The sequence below is a fragment of the Pseudophryne corroboree genome, chromosome 1, assembly GCF_028390025.1.
Source record: "Pseudophryne corroboree isolate aPseCor3 chromosome 1, aPseCor3.hap2, whole genome shotgun sequence".
Lineage (NCBI taxonomy): Eukaryota > Metazoa > Chordata > Amphibia > Anura > Myobatrachidae > Pseudophryne > Pseudophryne corroboree.
The window spans coordinates 1,138,869,526-1,138,891,456 of NC_086444.1; the positions used below are offsets into that span (position 1 = coordinate 1,138,869,526).

General features: G+C 46.2%; 2 protein-coding genes across 3 annotated transcripts in view; both read left to right on the plus strand.

The window, feature by feature from the left end:
* Window positions 1–17,288, plus strand: part of HTRA3 (HtrA serine peptidase 3) — a 46,831-nt gene extending 29,543 nt beyond the window's left edge. For both annotated transcript variants that reach the window (XM_063924113.1, XM_063924122.1), the window contains 4 exons: window positions 7,137–7,251; window positions 7,832–7,880; window positions 9,523–9,618; window positions 12,775–17,288. In XM_063924113.1, the coding sequence (XP_063780183.1) occupies window positions 7,137–7,251; window positions 7,832–7,880; window positions 9,523–9,618; window positions 12,775–12,940 (426 nt within the window). In that variant the 3' untranslated portion in view covers window positions 12,941–17,288. The remainder of the gene's footprint in view (window positions 1–7,136; window positions 7,252–7,831; window positions 7,881–9,522; window positions 9,619–12,774) is intronic.
* Window positions 17,289–21,498: 4,210 nt separating this feature from the next.
* The window catches only part of TRMT44 (tRNA methyltransferase 44 homolog), a 325,304-nt gene continuing 324,871 nt past the window's right edge, over window positions 21,499–21,931 (plus strand). Inside the window, exon 1 of the mRNA XM_063924178.1 lies at window positions 21,499–21,667. Within this exon, the coding sequence (XP_063780248.1) occupies window positions 21,538–21,667 (130 nt within the window). The 5' untranslated portion in view covers window positions 21,499–21,537. The remainder of the gene's footprint in view (window positions 21,668–21,931) is intronic.

Consider the following 21,931-nt stretch of genomic DNA (forward strand, 5'->3'; position numbering starts at 1 on the left):
CGCCGAGCGTCTTTTTAGCGTTTTTTTCAGTGAAAATGCGCCTTAGACGCAAAGTAATGATATGCAGCATGCCTATATTCTGTGTGTGACTGCGACTGTATTTGCATACAAAATGCTATGCTACAGTGTTTTCATGGAACACACTGTACGTTTCATTTTGGATGCAGATACAGCGACAATTACACACAGAATATAGACATGCTGCATATCATTTTAATCAGCAGAAGCTGCTTGTGCGTCCTATTACATTACTTTGCATCTAAGATGCATTTTTGCGGAAAAGCACAAAAAAGAAGCTCAGCGATACCGAGTCCCGTCACGGCATGGCACGACTTCAAGGGCTGTTTACCATGACTGCAGCAAGGATGTAAGAGGACACATCTGTATTGCATTCAGGTACAAACAAAAACCAGCAGAAGAGAATGCTGGAACTATATTTGAGGCCTTTGGGTTTCTTAAAAGCTGCAGAACTCCACTGCATGGCAATTTTTCTTGATTACTGTTGATACAAATGGTGATAACTAGGAAGGCCAATCCTGAGCCATTTTTTCAATCCGGATATCGGGATTGAAAAATGGTAAATCCCGTGATCCCCGGGATTGGTGTTTCCCTGTGTGGCCGCCCCCCCTCGCCCCGCACAAAACACTCACCATACACCGGGGGCGGACGGGTGGGACACATTTTCACCTCTCTACTAATCGCACCTGGTCTACCACAGTGCGTGCAAACGCACACTGGGGCATGTGTATATTTGCACCCGCGCCCCATTGACTTTTCATGGTGCGATCTCGGGTGCGCATAGTTACGGCGCACATACGTACATAATGCCAGAGTCTACTGTGCATGCGCAGGTCTCCGGGAACATGGCGCCTGTGCCTTGTTCCTGGGGACACCTCCAGTGCGCATACGCAAATGACTCGGAAATGGCCGCGGTGTCCATTTTCCGAGTGATTTGTGCCCGCACATCAGGGCCGCCGTCGCAGGACTCCGGAGGGGTAAGTGTAAAAATAAGATTTTACTTACCGGTAAATCTATTTCTCGTAGTCCGTAGTGGATGCTGGGGACTCCGTAAAGACCATGGGGAATAGACGGGCTCCGCAGGAGACAGGGCACTCTAATAAAGAATTAGGACTACTGGTGTGCACTGGCTCCTCCCTCTATGTCCCTCCTCCAGACCTCAGTTAAGGAAACTGTGCCTGGAAGAGCTGACAGTACAAGGAAAGGATTTTGGAATCCAGGGTAAGACTCATACCAGCCACACCAATCACACCGTATAACTCGTGATAAACTTACCCAGTTAACAGTATGAACAACAACAGAGCATCAGACCAACCTGATGCAACCATAACATAACCCTTTTGTAAGCAATAACTATATACAAGCATTGCAGAAGAAGTCCGCACTTGGGACGGGCGCCCAGCATCCACTACGGACTACGAGAAATAGATTTACCGGTAAGTAAAATCTTATTTTCTCTAACGTCCTAGTGGATGCTGGGGACTCCGTAAGGACCATGGGGATTATACCAAAGCTCCCAAACGGGCGGGAGAGTGCGGATGACTCTGCAGCACCGAATGAGCAAACACAAGGTCCTCTTCAGCCAGGGTATCAAACTTGTAGAATTTTGCAAAAGTGTTTGAACCCGACCAAGTAGCTGCTCGGCAAAGCTATAATGCCGAGACCCCTCGGGCAGCCGCCCAAGAAGAGCCCACCTTCCTTGTGGAATGGGCTTTTACTGATTTTGGAGGCGGCAATCCAGCCGCCAAATGAGTCTGCTGAATCGTGTTACAGATCCAGCGAGCAATAGTTTGCTTTGAAGCAGGAGCACCCAGCTTGTTGGATGCATACAGGATAAACAACGACTCAGTTTTCCTGACTCCAGCCGTTCTGGCTACATAAACCTTCAAAGCCCTGACTACCTCTAGTAACTTGGCATCCTCCAAGTCACGAGTAGCCGCAGGCACCACAATAGGTTGGTTCAAATGAAAAGATGACACCACTTTTGGCAGAAATTGCGGACGAGTCCGTAATTCTGCCCTGTCCATATGGAAAACCAGATAGGGGCTTTTATGTGACAAAGCCGCCAATTCTGACACACGCCTAGCCAAAGCTAAGGCCAACAGCATGACCACCTTCCACGTGAGATATTTTAACTCCACGGTTTTAAGTGGTTCAAACCAGTGTGATTTCAGGAAACTCAACACCACGCTAAGATTCCAAGGTGCCACTGGTGGCACAAAAGGGGCTGAATATGCAGCACTCCCTTTACAAACGTCTGAACTTCAGGAAGAGAAGCCAGTTCCTTTTGAAAGAAAATGGATAGGGCTGAAACCGGACCTCAATGGACCCCAATTTTAAGCCCAAGGTCACTCCCGACTGTAGGAAGTGAAGGAAACGGCCCAGCTGGAATTCCTCCGTAGAGGCATTCCTGGCCTCACACCAAGCAACATATTTTCGCCATATACGGTGATAATGTTTAGCCATCACGTCCTCCCTAGCCTTTATTAGCGTAGGAATAACCTCATCCGGAATGCCTTTTTCTGCTAGGATCCGGCTTTCAACCGCCATGCCGTCAAGCGCAGCCGCGGTAAGTCTTGGAACAGACAGGGCCCCTGTTGCAACAGATCCTGTCTGAGAGGCAGAGGCCATGGGTCCTCTGTGAGCATTAATTGCAATTCCAGATACCAAGTTCTTTTTGGCCAAACCGGAACAATGAGTATTGTTCTCACTCCTCTTTTTCTTACGATTCTCAGCACCTTGGGTATGAGAGGAAGAGGAGGAAATACATAAACCGTCTGGAACACCCACGGTGTCACTAGTGCGTCCACAGCTATCGCCTGAGAGTCCCTTGACCTGGCGCAATACATTTGTAGCTTTTTGTTGAGGCGGGATGCCATCATGTCCACCTGTGGCAGTTCCCAACGACTTGTAAACTGTGTGAAGACTTCTTGATGAAGTCCCCACTCTCCCGGGTGGAGGTTGTGCCTACTGAGGAAGTCTGCTTCCCAGTTGTCAACTCCCGGAATGAACACTGCTAAAAGTGCTTTTACGTGATTCTCCGCCCCGCGAAGAATTCTGGTGGCTTCCGCCATCGCCACCCTGCTCCTTGTGCCGCCTTGGCGGTTCACATGAGCCACTGCGGTGATGTTGTCTGCCTGAATCAGCACCGGTTGGTAGCGAAGCAGAGGCTCTGCTTGACTTAGGGCGTTGTATATGGCCCTTAGTTCCAGGATATTGATGTGCAGACAAGCCTCCTGACTTGACCACAGACCCTGGAAATTTCTTCCCTGTGTGACTGCCCCCCACCCTCGGAGGCTTGCATCCGTGGTCACCAGGACCCTGAGCACTCTGCAGCCACCACAGAAGAGACACCCTGGCCCTGGGGGATAGGGTGATCAGCCGCTGCATCTGAAGATGCGATCCGGACCACCTGTCCAACAGATCCCACTGACAGGTCCTCGCATGGAACCTGCCGAAGGGAATGGCTTCGTATGACGCCACCATCTTTCCCAGGACTCGCGTGCATTGATGCACCGACACCTGTTTTGGTTTTAAGAGGCCTCTGACCAGAGTCACGAGCTCCTGAGCCTTCTCCGCCGGGAGAAAAACCTTCTTCTGGTCTGTGTCCAGAATCATGCCCAAGAAGGCAGACGCGTCGTAGGAATCAGCTGCGACTTTGGAATATTCAGAACCCAGCCGTGCTGTTGTAACACCTCCCGAGAGTGTGCTACGCTGATCAGCAACTGCTCTCTGGACCTCGCCTTTATGAGGAGATCGTCCAAGTATGGGATAATTGTAACTCCTTGCTTTCGCAGAAGCATCATAATTTCTGCCATTACCTTGGTAAATATTCTCGGTGCCGTGGACAGACCAAACGGCAACGTCTGGAATGGGTAATGACAATCCTGTATCACAAATCTGTCTTCTGGCTCTGCGAGGGGGACGGTGGCGCGGCTCCGGGAACGGACGACCAAGGTTGAGTTCCTGTGTTCGATCCCTCTGGAGCTAATGGTGTCCAGTAGCCTAAGAAGCGCAACCTATCCGCAGTTAGTAGGTTTGCTACTCAGTCCCACGTAGCAGAGAGTCTGTTGCCAGCAGATCTCTCTGAAAATAAAAAATCCTAATAAAATACTTTCTTATTAGCAAGCTCAGGAGAGCTCACTAAAGTGCACCCAGCTCTGACCGGGCACAGATTCTAACTGAGGTCTGGAGGAGAGACATAGAGGGAGGAGCCAGTGCACACCAGTAGTCCTAATTCTTTCTTAGAGTGCCCTGTCTCCTGCGGAGCCCGTCTATTCCCCATGGTCCTTACGGAGTCCCCAGCATCCACTAGGACGTTAGAGAAATATGGGTGCAAAAATATGGGTGCAGTGTGGGTTCCCCTGGATTTAGACCACTTGGGGCCCTAAGCAAGACACCAATTTGACCCTCCCCACCTCCTCAAACAACCCCCAGTCAGCCAGTGCATGCTAAATTCCCCCCACCCCCCAATCAGTCAATGTATGTCAAGCTCTCACCAAGTCAGTCAGTGTATGCCAAATTCCTCCCCACCCCCAAGTCAGTCAGTAATTCCACCCCCAAGTCAGTCAGTAATGCCATCGTCCCCTCCTCAAACTTCCCCTCCCCCCAGTCAGTGTATGTCACCACACCCCACCAGGTGAGATGGAACTACTGCAGCGTGTACTGAAAAAAAGACATTGCAGGAATACAGGGCAGGCAGCCGCTGCGCCACAATCACGTACCTCCTCATCTTCACTGGGCGTGTCCTGGGGCGGCTACTCTCAGTCTCTCCGTGCATATGACGTCATGATGGGTTACAGGCACAACACACTGAATGAGACACAGGTGAGCGCTGCAGGCTGCAATCACTGACAGCCTGTGGGGGAGTAATCAGCCAGCCCAGCACTTGCACATGAGCTTGCGGTCCGCTATAATTCAGCCCTGTCGGCAGGCCCCCTGGGACAACTTCAGCAGCATAGCGGTAAATCCGCTAGTGGAATGGGCTTCCGCTGACGTAGAGACTTACGGGGAGTCATTCTGACCTGATCGCACGCTGCCGTTCATCACAGCGATCAGGTCAGAAGTGCGCATGCGCCGGCGCCACAGTGCGCCAGCGCATGGCAGACAGCCGACGGCTGTCGTAGCCCGGCGATCGCCTCTGCCTGATTGACAGGCAGAGGCGGTCACTGGCTGGGAGGGGGCGGCACAGCGGCTCTTGCCCGTCGTTTTGTGGGCGCGGCCCGGCCAACGCAGGCACAGCGGGATTGAGCGGGGAACGGGCCGCAGCGGCTGCGTGACATCACACGCACCCGCTGCGACCATCACAACGACGAGTGCTGCGTGCTGGCCGGGAGCTACTCTTCATGTACAAATGCATCGCCGCTGTGCTTTGCTTTGGTGCGGTGGGGCCGGGCCGGACATGCGGGGCGGACTAGCCCTGTGCTTGGCGTCCCCCCGCATGTCAGTGTGGATGATCGTAGATGTGCTAAATTTAGCACAGCTACGATCAACTCTGAATCACCCTCTTAATGCTTCTCAGGAAGCAGCTTTTCAGCATCCCAGCTGCTGGGGCCCACAACATGCTGACCCCAGATACTTGGCTCATGACTTGCTGATCCTGGCTGCACAGTCTGAAATGTCTTCTCCCAGCGTGGTAGGGCTTGCCTGAAGATTTTATCATCGAGAGAATTACAGAATATGTGATTAGTCTGATGTGATGGTCCTCTGAAAACTATGAGGTGATAAGTCTTGGAGGATTGTGAGCCATCTGATATGGTAGGTCCTCGTGGACTGTGAGTAATCTCATTTGGTAAATCCTGGTGGACTGTGAGTAATCTGATATAGTAGGTTCTCGAGGACTGTGAGCAGTCTTATATGGTAGGTCCTGGAAGACTGTGAGCAATCTGATGTAGTAGGTTCTCGCGGACTGTGAACAATTAGATATGGGACTGTAGTTCCTCGTGGGCTGTCAATCTGATATGGTAAATCCTGATGGACTCTGAGCAGTATGAGATAATAGCTCTTCAAGGACTGAGCAATTTGATATGGTAGTTCCTCGAGGACTGTGAGCAATCTGATATGGTAGGTCCTCAATGAGTGAGAGCAATCTGATGTGAAGAGTCTTACAGGACTCCTAAAGTGCTGTAAGCAATATGAATTGATATTTCCTTGAAGACTGTGAGCAATCTGATATTATAGGTCATGGTTGTTCAAATTAGCTGAAGTACAGTATTTAGAATTCTGTTCCTCAAAATTGTAATGTACTCTAGTGACTGGTGTAGGCTAACCCTCAGGTGCAGGGCCTCAGAGATGCATTGAGGTTCACCACTGATGATTGGCCTTAACTGCGGGTAAAGATCAGTGAAATTGCAGCAAAATGGCAGAAGAATGGCGTATAACAGACCTTTCTGCAGAGGTGAGAATTTGCAGCAATATGATCTTTAGGTTCCGTTAGCACTTCTGCAGAATGCTCTGTCTGAAAGTACATACTGTATTATGCAGAATTTATAGTCTATGAATAGAGTTGGGACATTGACAGTCAAATTATTCTGTTGGTGGTACAGTAGGTGTATGAATGATAACATTTAATACATTATGCACAACAAATGCAGCCCAAGGCAAATGTTGACATTTTCACCCATCTATAGCTGCATGATACCTCACGGTTACAGAAAGGAAGTTGTTGATGTGGTACCAAGGGTTAAACTGAAGTCCTGATCTCGGATCAGTCCCCTCAAGCAGGGACACTAAGAGGGGTGGTCAGGTACCGATTGTCTGGTGAGCCAGGACCAGCCATTGTGATGCCACCTTCCCTGGGTGCAATCTTCAGTGGGAACACTTTCCAAGTCGGTATGGTGACGCCCCACTCTAATTCCAAGGCCCGCTAGGTATCTCAGGTGGTTTGGAGGAATGGTGCAAATTTAGACTGTTGTAAATAACATGGCATTTCATTAGATGCAGGTACAGTCATTTACAAGGGTGTATGACCCAGGTACCACCACTTACAGTGTGATCACACATGGGATGCAGACAGAAGTCACTGATCCCTATACACAAGAGCGATTGTAATGAAATTAAGGAACAGACTATTGTGCTTTGTAGACTTGATATTTTTTGTATCTTATCTCTCCTTGCAGGATGGAGAAGTGATTGGAATTAATACATTGAAAGTGACAGCTGGGATTTCTTTTGCAATTCCCTCGGACCGTATTACGAAGTTTATGACCGAATCACAGGGCAAAAAGTTTAAAGGTAAAAAGACGGGGCATGCTTGCAGTCCGGTGCACTGGGTTAATAATTGTAAGTCTGCCTGGATTATCGGCCTTTATTCTGATGACTAGGGCAGTGGTTCTCAAACTGTGTCCCGTGGCACCCTGGGCACTTGCATGGGTGCCTTAGATTTGTGGTCCAGGACCACTTGAATTTTTTTTATTTATTTTTTTGTGCAACGTGCGCAGACTTTGCGTAAAGCATCCGCCATGGGAGATTTTAGGGACCATTGCGCACCCCAGCAGCTATCAGGCACTCAGCTCCATGAACATCGGCCTTGCATGTGCTTCTGAATTATGCACTTTACAATAAAACAAACAGTTGTAGTTTATAGAATTTATTATAAACATATGTCCGTGATTTATACACGGCCAAAGTTCCCAGTGTAGTTCCACTCAGTGACGCTTTTGAATTGTCTTGTTTATACATTTATGTAATGTCTGCATTGGCGGGGAGGAATCTGACCTTCCAAGAATGTCAGCTACAGTATATTATCTTAAATTCATTATAAGGCGCCTTAAACTAATATTTAAAATCATGTTGCCATTATTTGTTTCTTCAGACGGGAAAAAGCGTTTCATCGGGATAAAGATGCTGACCATCACACCCACGTAAGTTGACAAGAGAAAACCGTGTCCATGCCAAAAACGTTTTTACTAGTTGCAGTGGAGATGTTCTCGCTGTAGTGTTTGACAATACTTTCTGCCCGGAGCCTGTGTGCGCACTCAAAGGCTTAACTTGTCCTGGAACAAAAAATAAACTGCTTTTGTGTTGCGGCTCTCTTGTGACATGTAAACTTTAACAAGTGTATTTGGATTTCGTCTTTATATTTAGAGCTGTATAAATGCATTAAAGAGCACGCAGCGCTGACTCAGCAAGTCCTGTCACAGCAGTCATGGGGAGAAGCAGTCATGGCTAAAACAGCGGTTAACTAAAGGCCTCCATACATATGCAGCCCTGAATCCCAGATCCGCCGACCGGATCCGCCGGCGATCAAATGGGGATATTCAACATGTTAATAGTGCCAATTTGCAGATTCTCACCATTTTTGGTCAGGATTGGAGATTCAGGATTTTTAAACATATTTAATATTGCCACAATATACAGTATCTGTGATGTATGAAAGGCTTACTATAACCTATATGTCACTTGGAGGCTTTGTCTTGTTTACATAAGAGCCATATTTGATCTTTGAATATATTTGTAAAATTAGCGACTGTATTTAGTAAGTAAAAAGCTAAAATTGTATTGCTTGTGGTTAGGAGTTCTTCCCATGGTTCGGCTGTCAGCCTCAGCTTACCGCACTACAGTGTATCTGACTACCATGGTGACAGGGAATTGTACGCTGGTGTTACATGTAACCATGGTGACAGTGATTTGTACTCTGGTGTTATGCGTAACCATGGTGACAGTGATTCGTACTCTGCTGTTACATGTAACCATGGTGACAGTGATTTGTACTATGCTATGCAGAAATAAATAGGATACCTTCGTGCGCAAATTTAGCAGCTGGTATAGTCTCAAAGTTTCTAAGGAGGTTTTCCTTCACCCCTCACCCATATAGTGCGCAACAGAAAAAGAGAGACTGAGACTTAACTAGCGCGTTGTTAGTTCCTTCTGATTCTTATGATCCCATGGAATTTCCTTGGTCAGGATGGATACCATATGAAAAAAAGATGTGTGTATATAGTGAAATACTAATATTTCACTATATACACACATCTTTTTTTCATATGGTATCCGATCCTGACCAAGGAAATTCCATGGGATCATAAGAATCAGAAGGAACTAACAACGCGCTAGTTAAGTCTCAGTCTCTCTTTTTCTGTTGTGCACATTTGTACTATGCTGTTACATGTAACCATGGTGACAGTGATTTGTACTCTAGTGTTATAGGTAACCATGGTGACAGTGATTTGTTCTCTGGTGTAAGCAAATAAACTCCCTTTTCCAAATGGTCCATAGGCATATGTCACTTGTGAAAAGATGAATGTATTATAACTTGTGTCATTAATAGTGATTGATTAATTAATAGTGATTAATGGGTCAGTTCTACTTCTCTAGATTACAGAGGAATGTGTTTAAGGACTATTATAGATTTATTTATATATATATATATATATATATATATATATACATATATATATATATATTTACATTATCGCATCCCATGACGCTACAGCACTGCTGAATTATTTCTATAGATGTGTAACAAAAATATAATATTAATACGTAACTGATCTTTGGTTCTAGACTTGTTGAGGAACTGAGGGCGAATAATCCAGACTTTCCCAATGTTAGCAGTGGAATATATGTTCATGAAGTTGTGCCTAATTCCCCCTCTCAGAGGTAAGGACTCCAGTGTCACTTATCACTGATAATTAATGATGTTCTTAGCAATCAATTTGCTGTCAAATATACTGATACATATCTACATTCAGCATTTGCATATTTGCATGAAAATAGCCATCTGCTGAGCAACTATGAATATTCCTGGGCAACTATGACTATTCTTGACTACTATTAGTATGAAAGTAAACAACATAATGTACTGGCAGGATCATGCTCAGTGTAGTCCTGAGAAACATCCTGTGACATCATCAAGCTGCTAGCTCTCACTGTATTGGCTCTGAATGGTCACATGCGCTTTCGGTCACATTAATCATTTGTGTCACATCACTGTAGTGAAAAAAAACACAGGCCATTACACAAAATAAAGTGTTTGAGAATGTTTTTTTTTATAGCGTGATTCAGTACCTCATATCAACCTAGTGTTCACGCTAGGCTTATTTTTATAGGGCAAGCTGCGTGAATAGATGCCGTCTGCATGTGCACGGCATCTATTCACATTAAATGGAGAGCTTGGGAGAAGCCCAGTGCTGGGCACGCCCCCTTCATTGATGCCGCCGGCTTGGTCAGACCCCCATTAGTGATGTCGAGGGGGCTGACTGCCCCTAATAGTGATGCCAGCGGGGCCCTGCCCCCTCCCGGCAGGCCGTGAATGCACCCACCCTCACAACCCCTGCGCCATGCCCTCTTACATTTCTAGCAGGAACACTATTAACCAATCACAAACAACGATTATATTAGGCTAACTTAACTAGACTGTTTGAAGCCAGTACATAATTGGCTGATCGTTTTTTGCGCATTTGTATAATAATATTCATTAAATGCTATTAATAAACCTTTTAGGCTGCTTTACTATGTTTAGTTTAGCCTTATGTACACAAAATATGGAGCCTGATTCTGCGTTGCCCACCTATGACTTTATGTAAATATCGATACAAACTCCTTCCCTTGTGTACATCTGTGCGACCAAATATGCATGGTCAGGGATGCCCAATTTTAGCACCCGTGCACGCTGTAATACCAGTTGGTGCATCCTTATACGCCACCATCGAATCTTGACCCAGCCCAATTGCAGGTGCATGCATTTCTAGCCACCTCCCAGTCTCTGTCCAGGAACGCCATCACTTTTCCACAACATAGTGGGATTGTATCTGCACACACACAATTTTGGTATATCAAATTAGGAGCTTTCTAGAGCTCTGAAAGATGACCCCTGTTGCATTAAGGTATTCACCATTCCTGCTGGGGGTGCTATCGACTACAGCTAAGGTTAATCAATAGAAACAAGAAGAGAAAAAGAACTGTATTGTCGATGCACAGAAAGAAGGGTGACCTAATTATCGCAACCTTCTGAGAAAAATATATTACTAAAATTTAACTTTTATTGATGTCTAGTAAAATAGTGTGACAATAACTAACACACAAACTACGAGTATAGACGAAACATAGAGGTTAAAATCAAGACATATACAACATGTACCACAAGTGCAATGAAATAATAAAGGTGATTAAAGATTAAAATATGTGTCCGCGTGTCTGTTCTTATGTCTAATTATATAGTTATATAATTAGACATAAGAACAGACACGCGGACACATATTTTAATCGTTAATCACCTTTATTATTTCATTGCACTTGTGGTACATGTTGTATATGTCTTGATTTTAACCTCTATGTTTCGTCTATACTCGTAGTTTGTGTGTTAGTTATTGTCACACTATTTTACTAGACATCAATAAAAGTTAAATTTTAGTAATATATTTTTCTCAGAAGGTTGCGATAATTAGGTCACCCTTCTTTCTGTGCATCGACAATACAGTTCTTTTTCTCTTCTTGTTCCTTTTCCACAACATTGCTGATACCGTGCCTCTTGATCTCTGCAGCATCTTTGTGCGCACACTCTGCGCCGTACGAGTCTTTAGAAATTTGTGGGCAGCTGCAAAAAAAGTCTCTCAGCTATGTGAAGATTGTCATTGCATGCGGCTCTTGCACCAGGCCCTTGTTGAGCACTGATGGGCTGCAGTCTTGATCCTAAATCTATACTAACGCCAATTGGGCTTTTATACATAAGAATACAAGCTATTGTAGTATGCATGCCTGAAGCCGCAATCACATCTAGACCCCTCATAACAATTGTGAAGGGTCTGCAGAGCACTCTCCTGTGAATCGCTAATACTGTCATCTGCATATACAGTCATACACAGATAAACTAGTCACTGAGGTGTTATACTTGCTCCTGTCTTAGGGCCTAATTTCTACGTGGCTCGTGATGGTTTCTGCAATCATACGTCCCATGCGAACATGCTTCGGTATTCTGAGACAAACGCATCTATACGATTGCGCCGCTCTCAGCCCTCTGCTCGCTAAAGCAGCTGTCATTACTGTCATCAGCATTTACACCAGTCCCATCCTTGGTGCAGGAGAACCAGACTTAACTGTTTACATGCCCATGGCAACTTTATACTACATGCAAGTGCACTAGAACAGCGCCACCCAGTAACTCCCATCCATCCGCCAATGAGAAGTGGCAGATGGATAGGTATAAAGACGTGTATGCAGCCGTGATGTGTGCACAGCTTGGTAAAAAACAAACCCAAAAAAAACCACTTGATGCAGCCGCAGTTGGATTTGTGCGCAACTCAGAATTATGCCCTTAGTGTCAGCTTGAAGCATTATGGAGGGGACCATAAAGACAGAGGAGTGTACTGAGGGTGGTCAGGCCCACAGCCAGGCTTGGACTGGCCCACAGGGGTACAGGGGAAACCATCTAAGGATCAGGTTCCAGACTGTGCACTTGAATTATACATTATACATATGTTACCTTATATACTGGACTATGGTGTATTTTCTTCAGTGCATTGCTGTTATTAATCTGTTATTAATATGGCACATTATTATGCATGCAGCAGCTGAATTTACTGTATATATTTATGAAGGGTCCCAGACGTTGCACTCTCTAATGGTTAGTCAAACCAATGAGGTGGCACCACACCCCCTCTGCAGACTGGCCACACCCCTAACACAGGCCCCTACCGCTGCATTTCCCCGGTGGGCCCTACATGCCCCAGTCCGACACTGCCCACAGCATACTAGAAAAGATGAAGCAAGCAGCAGACAAAGGCTGAGAATGATTATGTTTTATTAATGCATTTGCAGAGGTGGAATCAAGGACGGAGACATTATTGTAAAGGTGAACGGGCGGCCGCTGATGACCTCTAGTGATTTGCAGGAGGCGGTGATGCATGAATCCCCTTTACTACTTGAAGTTCGAAGAGGGAATGACGACCTGTTATTCAACTTAGAACCCGATATTTCTAAGTAGTTCAAAAATAAACAACTAACTAATGTACCAGTCAGAACATTACAGCTGTAGAAAGTCATTGTCCACTGAACAGCACGTCCTGACAGAATCACTGCAGCGGGATGAGAACAAGCAGTACCCTCTTGTAAAGCATACAACGTGTTTTCCGCCCAAGCACGCTGGTGCCAGATATCCAATATTTTATATGAAAGATATAACAGAAGACAAGAAACACCTGCATTTCAAGCTGGTCAACGATTGTATTTGTCCTGGTGGATTATAAATGTTTGAGCCATGTCTGTACTATACTGTATTTCAGAAATGTAAGAACTTGCAGGTTAAGCCAAAAAGGCTGAGGGGTCTATGTACTAAGCTTTGGAGAGAGACAGAAAGTGGACGGAGATAAAGTACCAACCAACCAGCTCCTGTCAGCTTGTAACATGGCAGTTAGCAGCTGATTGGCTGGTACTTTATCTCTCTCCACTTAGGCTTAGTACACAGACCCTGAAGTATGTATTAATATAATAAAAGGTACTACGACAACTAAGGAACACTATAATAAAATCTGCTGCACATGAGTTTCCTTAGGCAAATCCTATATAATAAAAGGCAAACACTGCTCCTTACCTTTGTGGGGGGAATTCAAGTGTTTTACACGCCGGTGGCCACTAGATGGCGCCCGATGGAGCAATTCAAGTGTTGCTTCGCTCAGGCACGCGCAGCCGCCAATGCTGATGTTGCCGTTATGTTGTTCCGTCATTTTGACAATCATAGTTTCCTATTAATACAAAACACAAAACTAATTACAAACACACTCAAAATATGATTAAATACACAAAGAATTAATATTTACCTTGAAATAGAAAAACTGAATTTGCAACAACAGGCTCAGTTGTTATGTAAATACTCAGTTTCAGACTTAACACATTTTCTTGTTACAGAAATACTGCAAGAAATGTGTTTTTACATTACCAGGAAGGGAGCAATTCCTTAGCTTTCCAAAGTGCTGTATTTCACCCACAAGGCAAAATAATGATAATGGCCCTCATTCTGAGTTGTTCGCTCGCTAGCTGCTTTTAGCAGCATTGCACACGCTAGGCCGCCGCCCTCTGGGAGTGTATCTGAGCTTAGCAGAATAGGGAACGAAAGATTAGCAGAACTGCTACTAAATAATTCCCTGCAGTTTCTGAGTAGCTCCAGACCTACTCCTAGACTGCGATCACCTCAGTCCGTTTAGTTCCTGGTTTGACGTCACAAACACGCCCTGCGTTCGGCCAGCCACTCCCCCGTTTCTCCAGCCACTCCTGCGTTTTTACCTGGCACGCCTGCGTTTTTTAGCACACTCCCTGAAAACGGCCAGTTTCCGCCCAGAAACACCCTCTTCCTGTCAATCACACTACGATCACTCGAGCATTGAAAAAACGTTGCTCGAGCCTGTGTAAATCTCCAAAGTTTTGTGTTAAATTACTTAGCGCATGCGCATTTTTGCAGTTTTTTCACTTGATCGCTGCACTGCGAAAATCGGCAGCGAGCGAACAACTCGGAATGACCACCAATATCGGGGTCTATTCATGAAGCAGTGAAAAGAGTGGAGAAACAGACCAGTGAAGAAGTTGCCCATGGCAACCAATCAGCATCTTCCTAACATGTTATACTGTACAATGGGGGTCATTCCGAGTTGATTGCACGGTAACAGTTTTCTGCAGCCGTGCGATCAGATAGTCGCCGCCCATGGGGGAGGAGTGTTTTAGTGTATTTTAACATAGCAAATGTGCGATTGCTCGTGCAGGGGAGCTGTGAAAAAAGTTTTTGTGCAGTTTCTGAGTAGCTCTGCGATCACTTCAGCCTGTCAGGTCCCGGAATGGACGTCAGACACCCGCCCTGCAAACGCCTGGACACGCCTGTTTTTTCCACGGCACTTCCAGAAAATGGTCAGTTGCCACCCAGAAACGCCTTCTTCCTGTCAATCTCCTTGCGATCGGCTGTGCAAATGGATTATTCGTCAAATCCATCGCACATCAACGTTCCGCTTTGTACCCGTATGACGCGCCTGTGCATTGCGGTGCATACGCATGCGCAGTAGTGACCTGATCGCTGCGCTGTGAAATACGGCAGCGTGCGAACAGATCGGAATGACCCCCATTGTACTTGACAAAGGCTTCTTTTAACGCTGATTGGCTGCTTCTCCACTGGACCTTTTCTCCACTCTTTTCACTGCTTCATGAATAGACCCCATTGTCTGTGGAAATCGTTTCATAATTGAGAGCTGTGAATGAAAAATAGATACGTTATAAGCAGTACTGTATGTGCAATATTATATTAAAAGATTATTTGGCGGAAAAAAAATACATTGTATAGGTGTTTAATAAATGATTCCTGATGTGCAGCTGTATATATATATATATATATACAGTGTGTATATTCTTGGGTCTCAGCAATTAGCACATTTCTGAACCTATACCAATGCACATATTGTGACTTATTGCAGTTTGAGGTATTTTCGTTGTATAAATTATTGCAGTTGGCAGTAACAACAACTGACCGGCCAGTATCACATGGTAAAAAACAACATATACATTAATAAGAATAGATCATTGTTATATTGCTTAGACTGATGTGTTAGCGTTTAGATGATGTAATAAAACACAGAAGTGTTTTAAGAGATGTACTATGTAAAATTTACTCTTACAGATTCTTTTTTATTGTATAAAGCAAAACTTGATTAATACATTAACACAGCTTTTAACCATACTATTCTTGATTCCCATTGAGGCAGAAGGCAGATCTTGTTATACGATAGGGTAAGTATTTGGTGATAGGCACAATCTGACACAATGGCTACACTTAATGGACACAGACAGTTTGTGGACACAGGGCCTGGTGCAGAGGTGCGATTACCTGTGCACCTGGGTAAAACTATGTTACGCTGCAGGTGAGGCAGCTGTTAAACTATCCAGAGAGATTTAGGGGAATATTTATCATAGCTTGAAGAGAGATAAAGGGGCAGATGTATTAAGCTTTAAGAAGTGATAAAGTGGAAGGTGATAATGCACCAGCCAATCAGCTCCTAACTGTCAAGTTACAGGCTGGGTTTGAAAAATGACAGGAGCTGAATGGCTGGTTTGTTATCACCTTCCACTTTATCACTTCTCCATGCTTAATACATACGCACCAAAGTACCACCCAATCAGTTCCTTACTTCCACGTTACAGGCTCCAAACTTTGATCAGTTTCACCCTTAGATTTGAGAGGGGCGTGTTCAAACTGAAATCTAAATTGCAGTATAAAGATAAGAATGGGGGACCCTGCGCACTGAGGTGGATACCTAGGGGTATATTCATGAAGCAGTGAAAAGTGTAGAAAAGTGAGCCAACTGAGAAGTTGCCCATGGCAACCAATCAGCATTACCGTAACATTTATAATTTGCATACTATAAAATTATACAGAGCAGCTGTTTGGTTGCCCTAGGCAACTTCTCCACTGGCTCACTTTTCCACTCTTTTCACTGCTTCATGAATAGACCCCCTAATATGGGTCGGGTAGTGCTGCTGTGTACAGAGGTAGCCCAAACCTCACAAACGTAAATGGAAGAACATTGGGGGTACAGCGCTCAGCCCTTCACACCACACAAAGGGTTGATCGCTGTATCCCTAATGTTCTTCCAGAATAAAAATAAAGCTGTCCAGCTTTTGTGGACTACAGTACATGCAAAAGCAGACAGTATTTACCCTGCATGCAATTTAAAAAATATATATATTTACTCTCCTTGCACTGCACAGTTACTTGCCCTTTTTAAAAAAAAACTTTATTCCCAACTCAAAATCAGGCACTGTACCAATATAACAAAAAGCCACCTATCATTTGTCTTGGAAGGCTACAACCTTTAGAATATTGGCCAACTCACAAAATGGCTGCCACTGCTGTAGGTAGTGTACACTTCATGTAGATATTTTTAAGTGAACCTGTGGGAATTAATACAAATTTTCTGACCCAGCCATTTATTTGTTAGCTGTATATATAATAAAATAGTCTGCAACTTCTGGTTCACTGGAAGCCCCTCCCCAATGCCTGTGACATTTATGTTATCCGTCACTCTAGATGGGAAGGGACAGGTACTTGATGATTTAATCCTTTTTGTATTTTGGGGTATATCTCTGACTGTAGGCATTGGAAAATGACATCAGAATCCAGTCATTCTGGAATATATCACATGATTCTTATAGAATTAATGCCTTATACTTGCACAATAATAATTATTTTGTAAAAGACAAATGGTTCTTCACCAATGCCAGTTGCAGGTAATATCCTGTGTATTGCTTGTAATGTATATATTTGTGCTGTACAAATAAAGGTTACGTATTGTAAAAAAAAAAAAAAAAAGGGTCTTGCTTCATACTATTTTCAAGTTTAAACAAATGACGTTCTGAGGTTATTTTATATCTTCACTTGTCTCTTTCTCTCTATATCTATCACTTAAATTGGGCATTCACTTTACAATTATCTGGCAGACCATCTGTAAATCTGTCTGGTTGGAATGAAAATCTGGCAAATGACAAATTAACATTTATTTATTAACAGTTTCTTGTAAAGCGCAATGGAATTTGCTGCGCTATATAAGTGGACACAATGATAAGACAAAACTGGGTAATAACAAGCAGTCATAGAGCCTCAGGTAGGAGGGCCCTGCTCGCAAGTTTACAATCAATGGGGACCATTTGCTCCCAAACATTGTAGAATGGACAAAACAGTCATTCAGACAAATTGGTTAAATCACGGATTTAACCAATTTGTCTGGACGACAATAACTGAGACTGCATAGGGAAGATATACTAAGCCTCAGAGAGAGAGAGAGATAAAGTATCAGCCAACCAGAGGCGTATCTAGCACGGGGCGAGCAGGGCACGTGCCCTGGGCGCCATGGCAGCCCCAACAGAGGGGGGCGCCACCGGCACCTGCACGGCCCACTCGCCCCATGCTTCAGGGATTCCGCCGGCGCTACCCGCGGCGCTTTCCCTGTCTCCCCGGCTGCTGTGCCTGTCACAATAGACAGGCAGCGGCAGCCAGGAGCCTCCCCCTACTCCCCCCTGCAAAGTGACTGTTTCTGTGTGTACGCGATCGCTTGCGCGATCGCGACCGCGGAGGTGCGCGCATGCGCGTGCGCGACCTCGGGGGGGCGTGCGGCCCCTGCCCTGAACAGCAGTGAGTGCAGGTGAGCGGGAAGGGGGTGCGGGACATTTTTTGTGTGTGTGTGTGTGTCGGACAGTGTGCGTGTGTGTTGTGTGTGGGACATTGTGTGTGGGACAGTGTGAGTGTGTTAATTGTGTGTGTGGGACAGTTTGAGTGTGTGTAAATTGTGTGTGTGACTGTTTGTGTGTGTGGGACAGTGTGCGTGTGTTAATTGTGTGTGTGGGACAGTGTGTGTGTGTTAATTGTGTGTGTGTGTGTGGGACAGTGTGAGTGTGTTAATTGTGTGTGTGGGACAGTGCGTGTTTGTTAATTGTGTGTGTGACAGTGTGTGTGTTAATTGTGTGTGTGTGGGACAGTGTGAGTGTGTTAATTGTGTGTGTGGGACAGTGCGTGTTTGTTAATTGTGTGTGTGTGACAGTGTGAGTGTGTTAATTGTGTGTGTGGGACAGTTTTGAGTGCGTGTTAATTGTGTGTGTGTGGGACAGTGTGCGTGTGTGTTCATTGTGTATGTGTGGGACAGTGTGAGTGTGTTAATTGTGTGTGTGTGGGACAGTGTGAATGTGTTAATTGTGTGTGTGTGGGACAGTTTGAGTGTGTGTTAATTGTGTGTGTGTGGGACAGTGTGCGTGAGTGTTAATTGTGTGTGTGTGGGACAGTGTGCGTGTGTATCAATTGTGTGTGTGTGGGACAGTGTGTGTTAATTGTGTGTGTGTGGGACAGTGTGCGTGTGTGTTAATTGTGTGTGTGTGTGTGGGACAGTGTGAGTGTGTTGTGTGTGTGTGGGACAGTGCGTGTTTGTTAATTGTGTGTGGGACAGTGTGCGTGTGTGTTATTTGTGTGTGTGGGACAGTGTGCGTGCGTGTGTGTTAATTGTGTGTGTGTGTGTGTTAATTGTCCCGGCGGTTATTGGCGTCTGTAGTGTGCGCCCCATCCTCCTCCGCTGACAGGAGCGGCGGTGTGCGGCTCTCCCCCTCCTCCGCCGGCTCCGGCCTCCCGTCGTGGCCCTGCAGTGTGTGCCGGTCTCCCCAGCAGCAGGTTAGTCTCTCCCCCCCCCCCTCTCTCTCTCTCTCTCTCTCTCTCCTCCTGTGGATTGCAGTTTGTAAGTATCATTTTAATTTTTACAGGTACCCCTATTGAATTCTACTGGACAAGTGGACGTGATCGGCGTGGGATGTAGGTAAGTAATCTGTCTCTTATTTTTACAGGTACCCCTATTGGATTCTACTGGACAAGTGGACGTGACCGGCGTGGGATGTAGGTAAGTAATCTCTCTCATTTTTACAGGTACCCCTATTGGATTCTACTGGACAAGTGGATGTGACCGGCGTGGGATGTAGGTAAGTAATCTGTCTCTCATTTTTACAGGTACCCCTATTGGATTCTACTGGACAAGTGGACGTGACCGGCGTGGGATGTAGGTAAGTAATCTGTCTCTCATTTTTACAGATTCCCCTACTGGATTCTACTGGACAAGTGGACGTGACCAGCGTGGGATGTAGGTAAGTAATGTGTCTCTCATTTTTACAGCTACCCCTATTGGATTCTACTGGACAAGTGGACGTGACCGGCGTGGGATATAGATAAGTATGTGTGAGTGTGTCAGTGTGCTTTAATAAATTTTTACTGTCACGGTGTGTGAGTTGTGTTTTTATTTGGGTATTTTTTCTGTTGTAGAACTACAGGTACCGGCGGGCCCGTTATTTCCCTGCATGTTGGTACTTGAGGTTCTCCAAGTACCAGCAAGCGGGGGAGGCTTTCTGGGCCTTGTAGTTCCACAACAAAAAACAATATTCTTTTTTTACTTGCATGGCTATCAGCCTCCCATCCACAGCCCACGGATGGGGGGGACAGCCTCGGGCTTCACCCCTGGCCCTTGGGTGCCTGGAGGGGGGGGTGACCCCTTGATTTAAGGGGTCCCCACTCCTCCAGGGAACCCCGGCCAGTGGTGACTAGTTGGGGGGGTAATGCCACGGCCGCAGGGACCTACATAAATGTGTCCCCCGGCTGTGGCATTATGTCCCTGGCTAGTGGAGCCCGGTGCTGGTTTTAAAAATACGGGGGGACCCCTACATCTTTTGTCCCCCGTATTTTTGGAACCAGGACCGGACTAAGAGCCCGATGCTGGTTGTCTAAATACGGGGAACCCCTGTCCAATTTTTTCCCAGTATTTAAACAACCAGGACCGGCTCAAAGGGCCCGAGGCTGGTTATACTTAGGAGGGGGACCTCACGCAGTTTTTTTTAACATTTTTAACCCATTCAGACCCTTCTCCATTAAGTTAATGGAAACCCTGGACAACAAAATTGCATTCATGTCCTCCTCCCACTCCCTTCCCAGTCCCAAACACTGATTATTATTTTTTTCTATAAAAATGTACAATATATCATAAGTATGATGAGCAGGCATGCAGCGGGCATTGGCGACTTTGGACTGAGTTGCAAATTAGTGGCGGAGGGCTGGGTCAGTTGATGGTGGGCGAGTTTGTAAGCCATTGGTGGTGGCAGCGGGCATCGGCTCAGAGGCAGTGGCGGGCATTGGCTCGGTGGCGGTAGGGTTCATCGACAGGATTCGGCAGACATTATGGCTGTAGTGCCTCACCGCACGCCACTGACCTCACCGCACGCCACTGGTGTGTGGGACAGTGTGCGTGTGTGTTAATTGTGTGTGTGGGACAGTGTGAGTGTGTGTTAATTGTGTGTGTGTGGAACAGTGTCAGTGTGTGTAAATTTTTGCAGTCCAGTGTGTGTGTGGGGGAGAGGAAAGTATGAGAATGTGTGTGTGTGTAGTCTGAGTGGGTGTGTGTAGGATTTGGGGGTGGCCAGTCTGTGTGTGTGTAATCAGTGTGTGTGGGATGTACTAATGGCCATTTACCGAAGAGAGATATGTATTAAACCACGGGCACTGAGATGCCCTTCTCACTCACCATCCAGCTGGGTGGGCGAGCCGGGCGGGTGGAAAGCCAGCAGCAGGGGCAGCATGCCGGATATCAGCAGCCGAGGGTGGGGGCTGTAATGCACATGCGGAGCCCAAAGCCGGAGATCAGCAGCATGCTGACCGGCAATAAGCAGCTTCTGCTTCCGCGTTCAACATGCTGCTGATCTCCGGCTTTGGGCTACGCAGGGTTCGGGGGATGGGTGTCCTTTGCCGGTGTACTGCAGCTCCGGGGGTGCGGGCTCCGGAGGCTTTCAGCACTGTTGAATATCCAGCTGCCTCAAGTATGTACAGCCCGCACCCTCTGCTGCTGATATCCGGCATGCTGCTGCTGGCTGTCCCCCCGCCCGGCTCGGCCACACAGCTGTATGGTGAGAAGGGCATCTCAGTTCCTGAGGTTTAACACATATGCCTCAGAAAATGGCCTCTGCGGTAAACGATACTAATGCTTACCGTGACAGTAAAAGCGGGGAGGAAGGCGCACATCGGGATCCTGCAGCATGAAACAAGAACCCCTTCGGAGCGCAGCAGGCCACACTGAAAAGGGTGCATACCCGGTGCGGTGCTCTGCATCCCGGGTGGTGCCGAAGATGTGGAGTGTCGGAGGTGGCAGAAGCGCCGCAGCTTGGGGTGAGAAACCGCTGCAGCCCTTCCGCTGCTAAACTCTGCAATTAGTCTATTAAGGGGGTGGGCTCCCCTCATCATAGTGCCCCACAGGCCATGTTAATTCTGGGGGTAGGATCCCCTAACTCTATAATGGGAATTTTGGCTCATATCATGTGCTGTAACGTGAATTTTGGCTAATACCGTGTGCTATAATGTGAATTTCGGCTCATACTATGTGGGGTAATGTGAATTTTGGCTCATTCCGTGTGCTGTAATGTGAATTTCGGC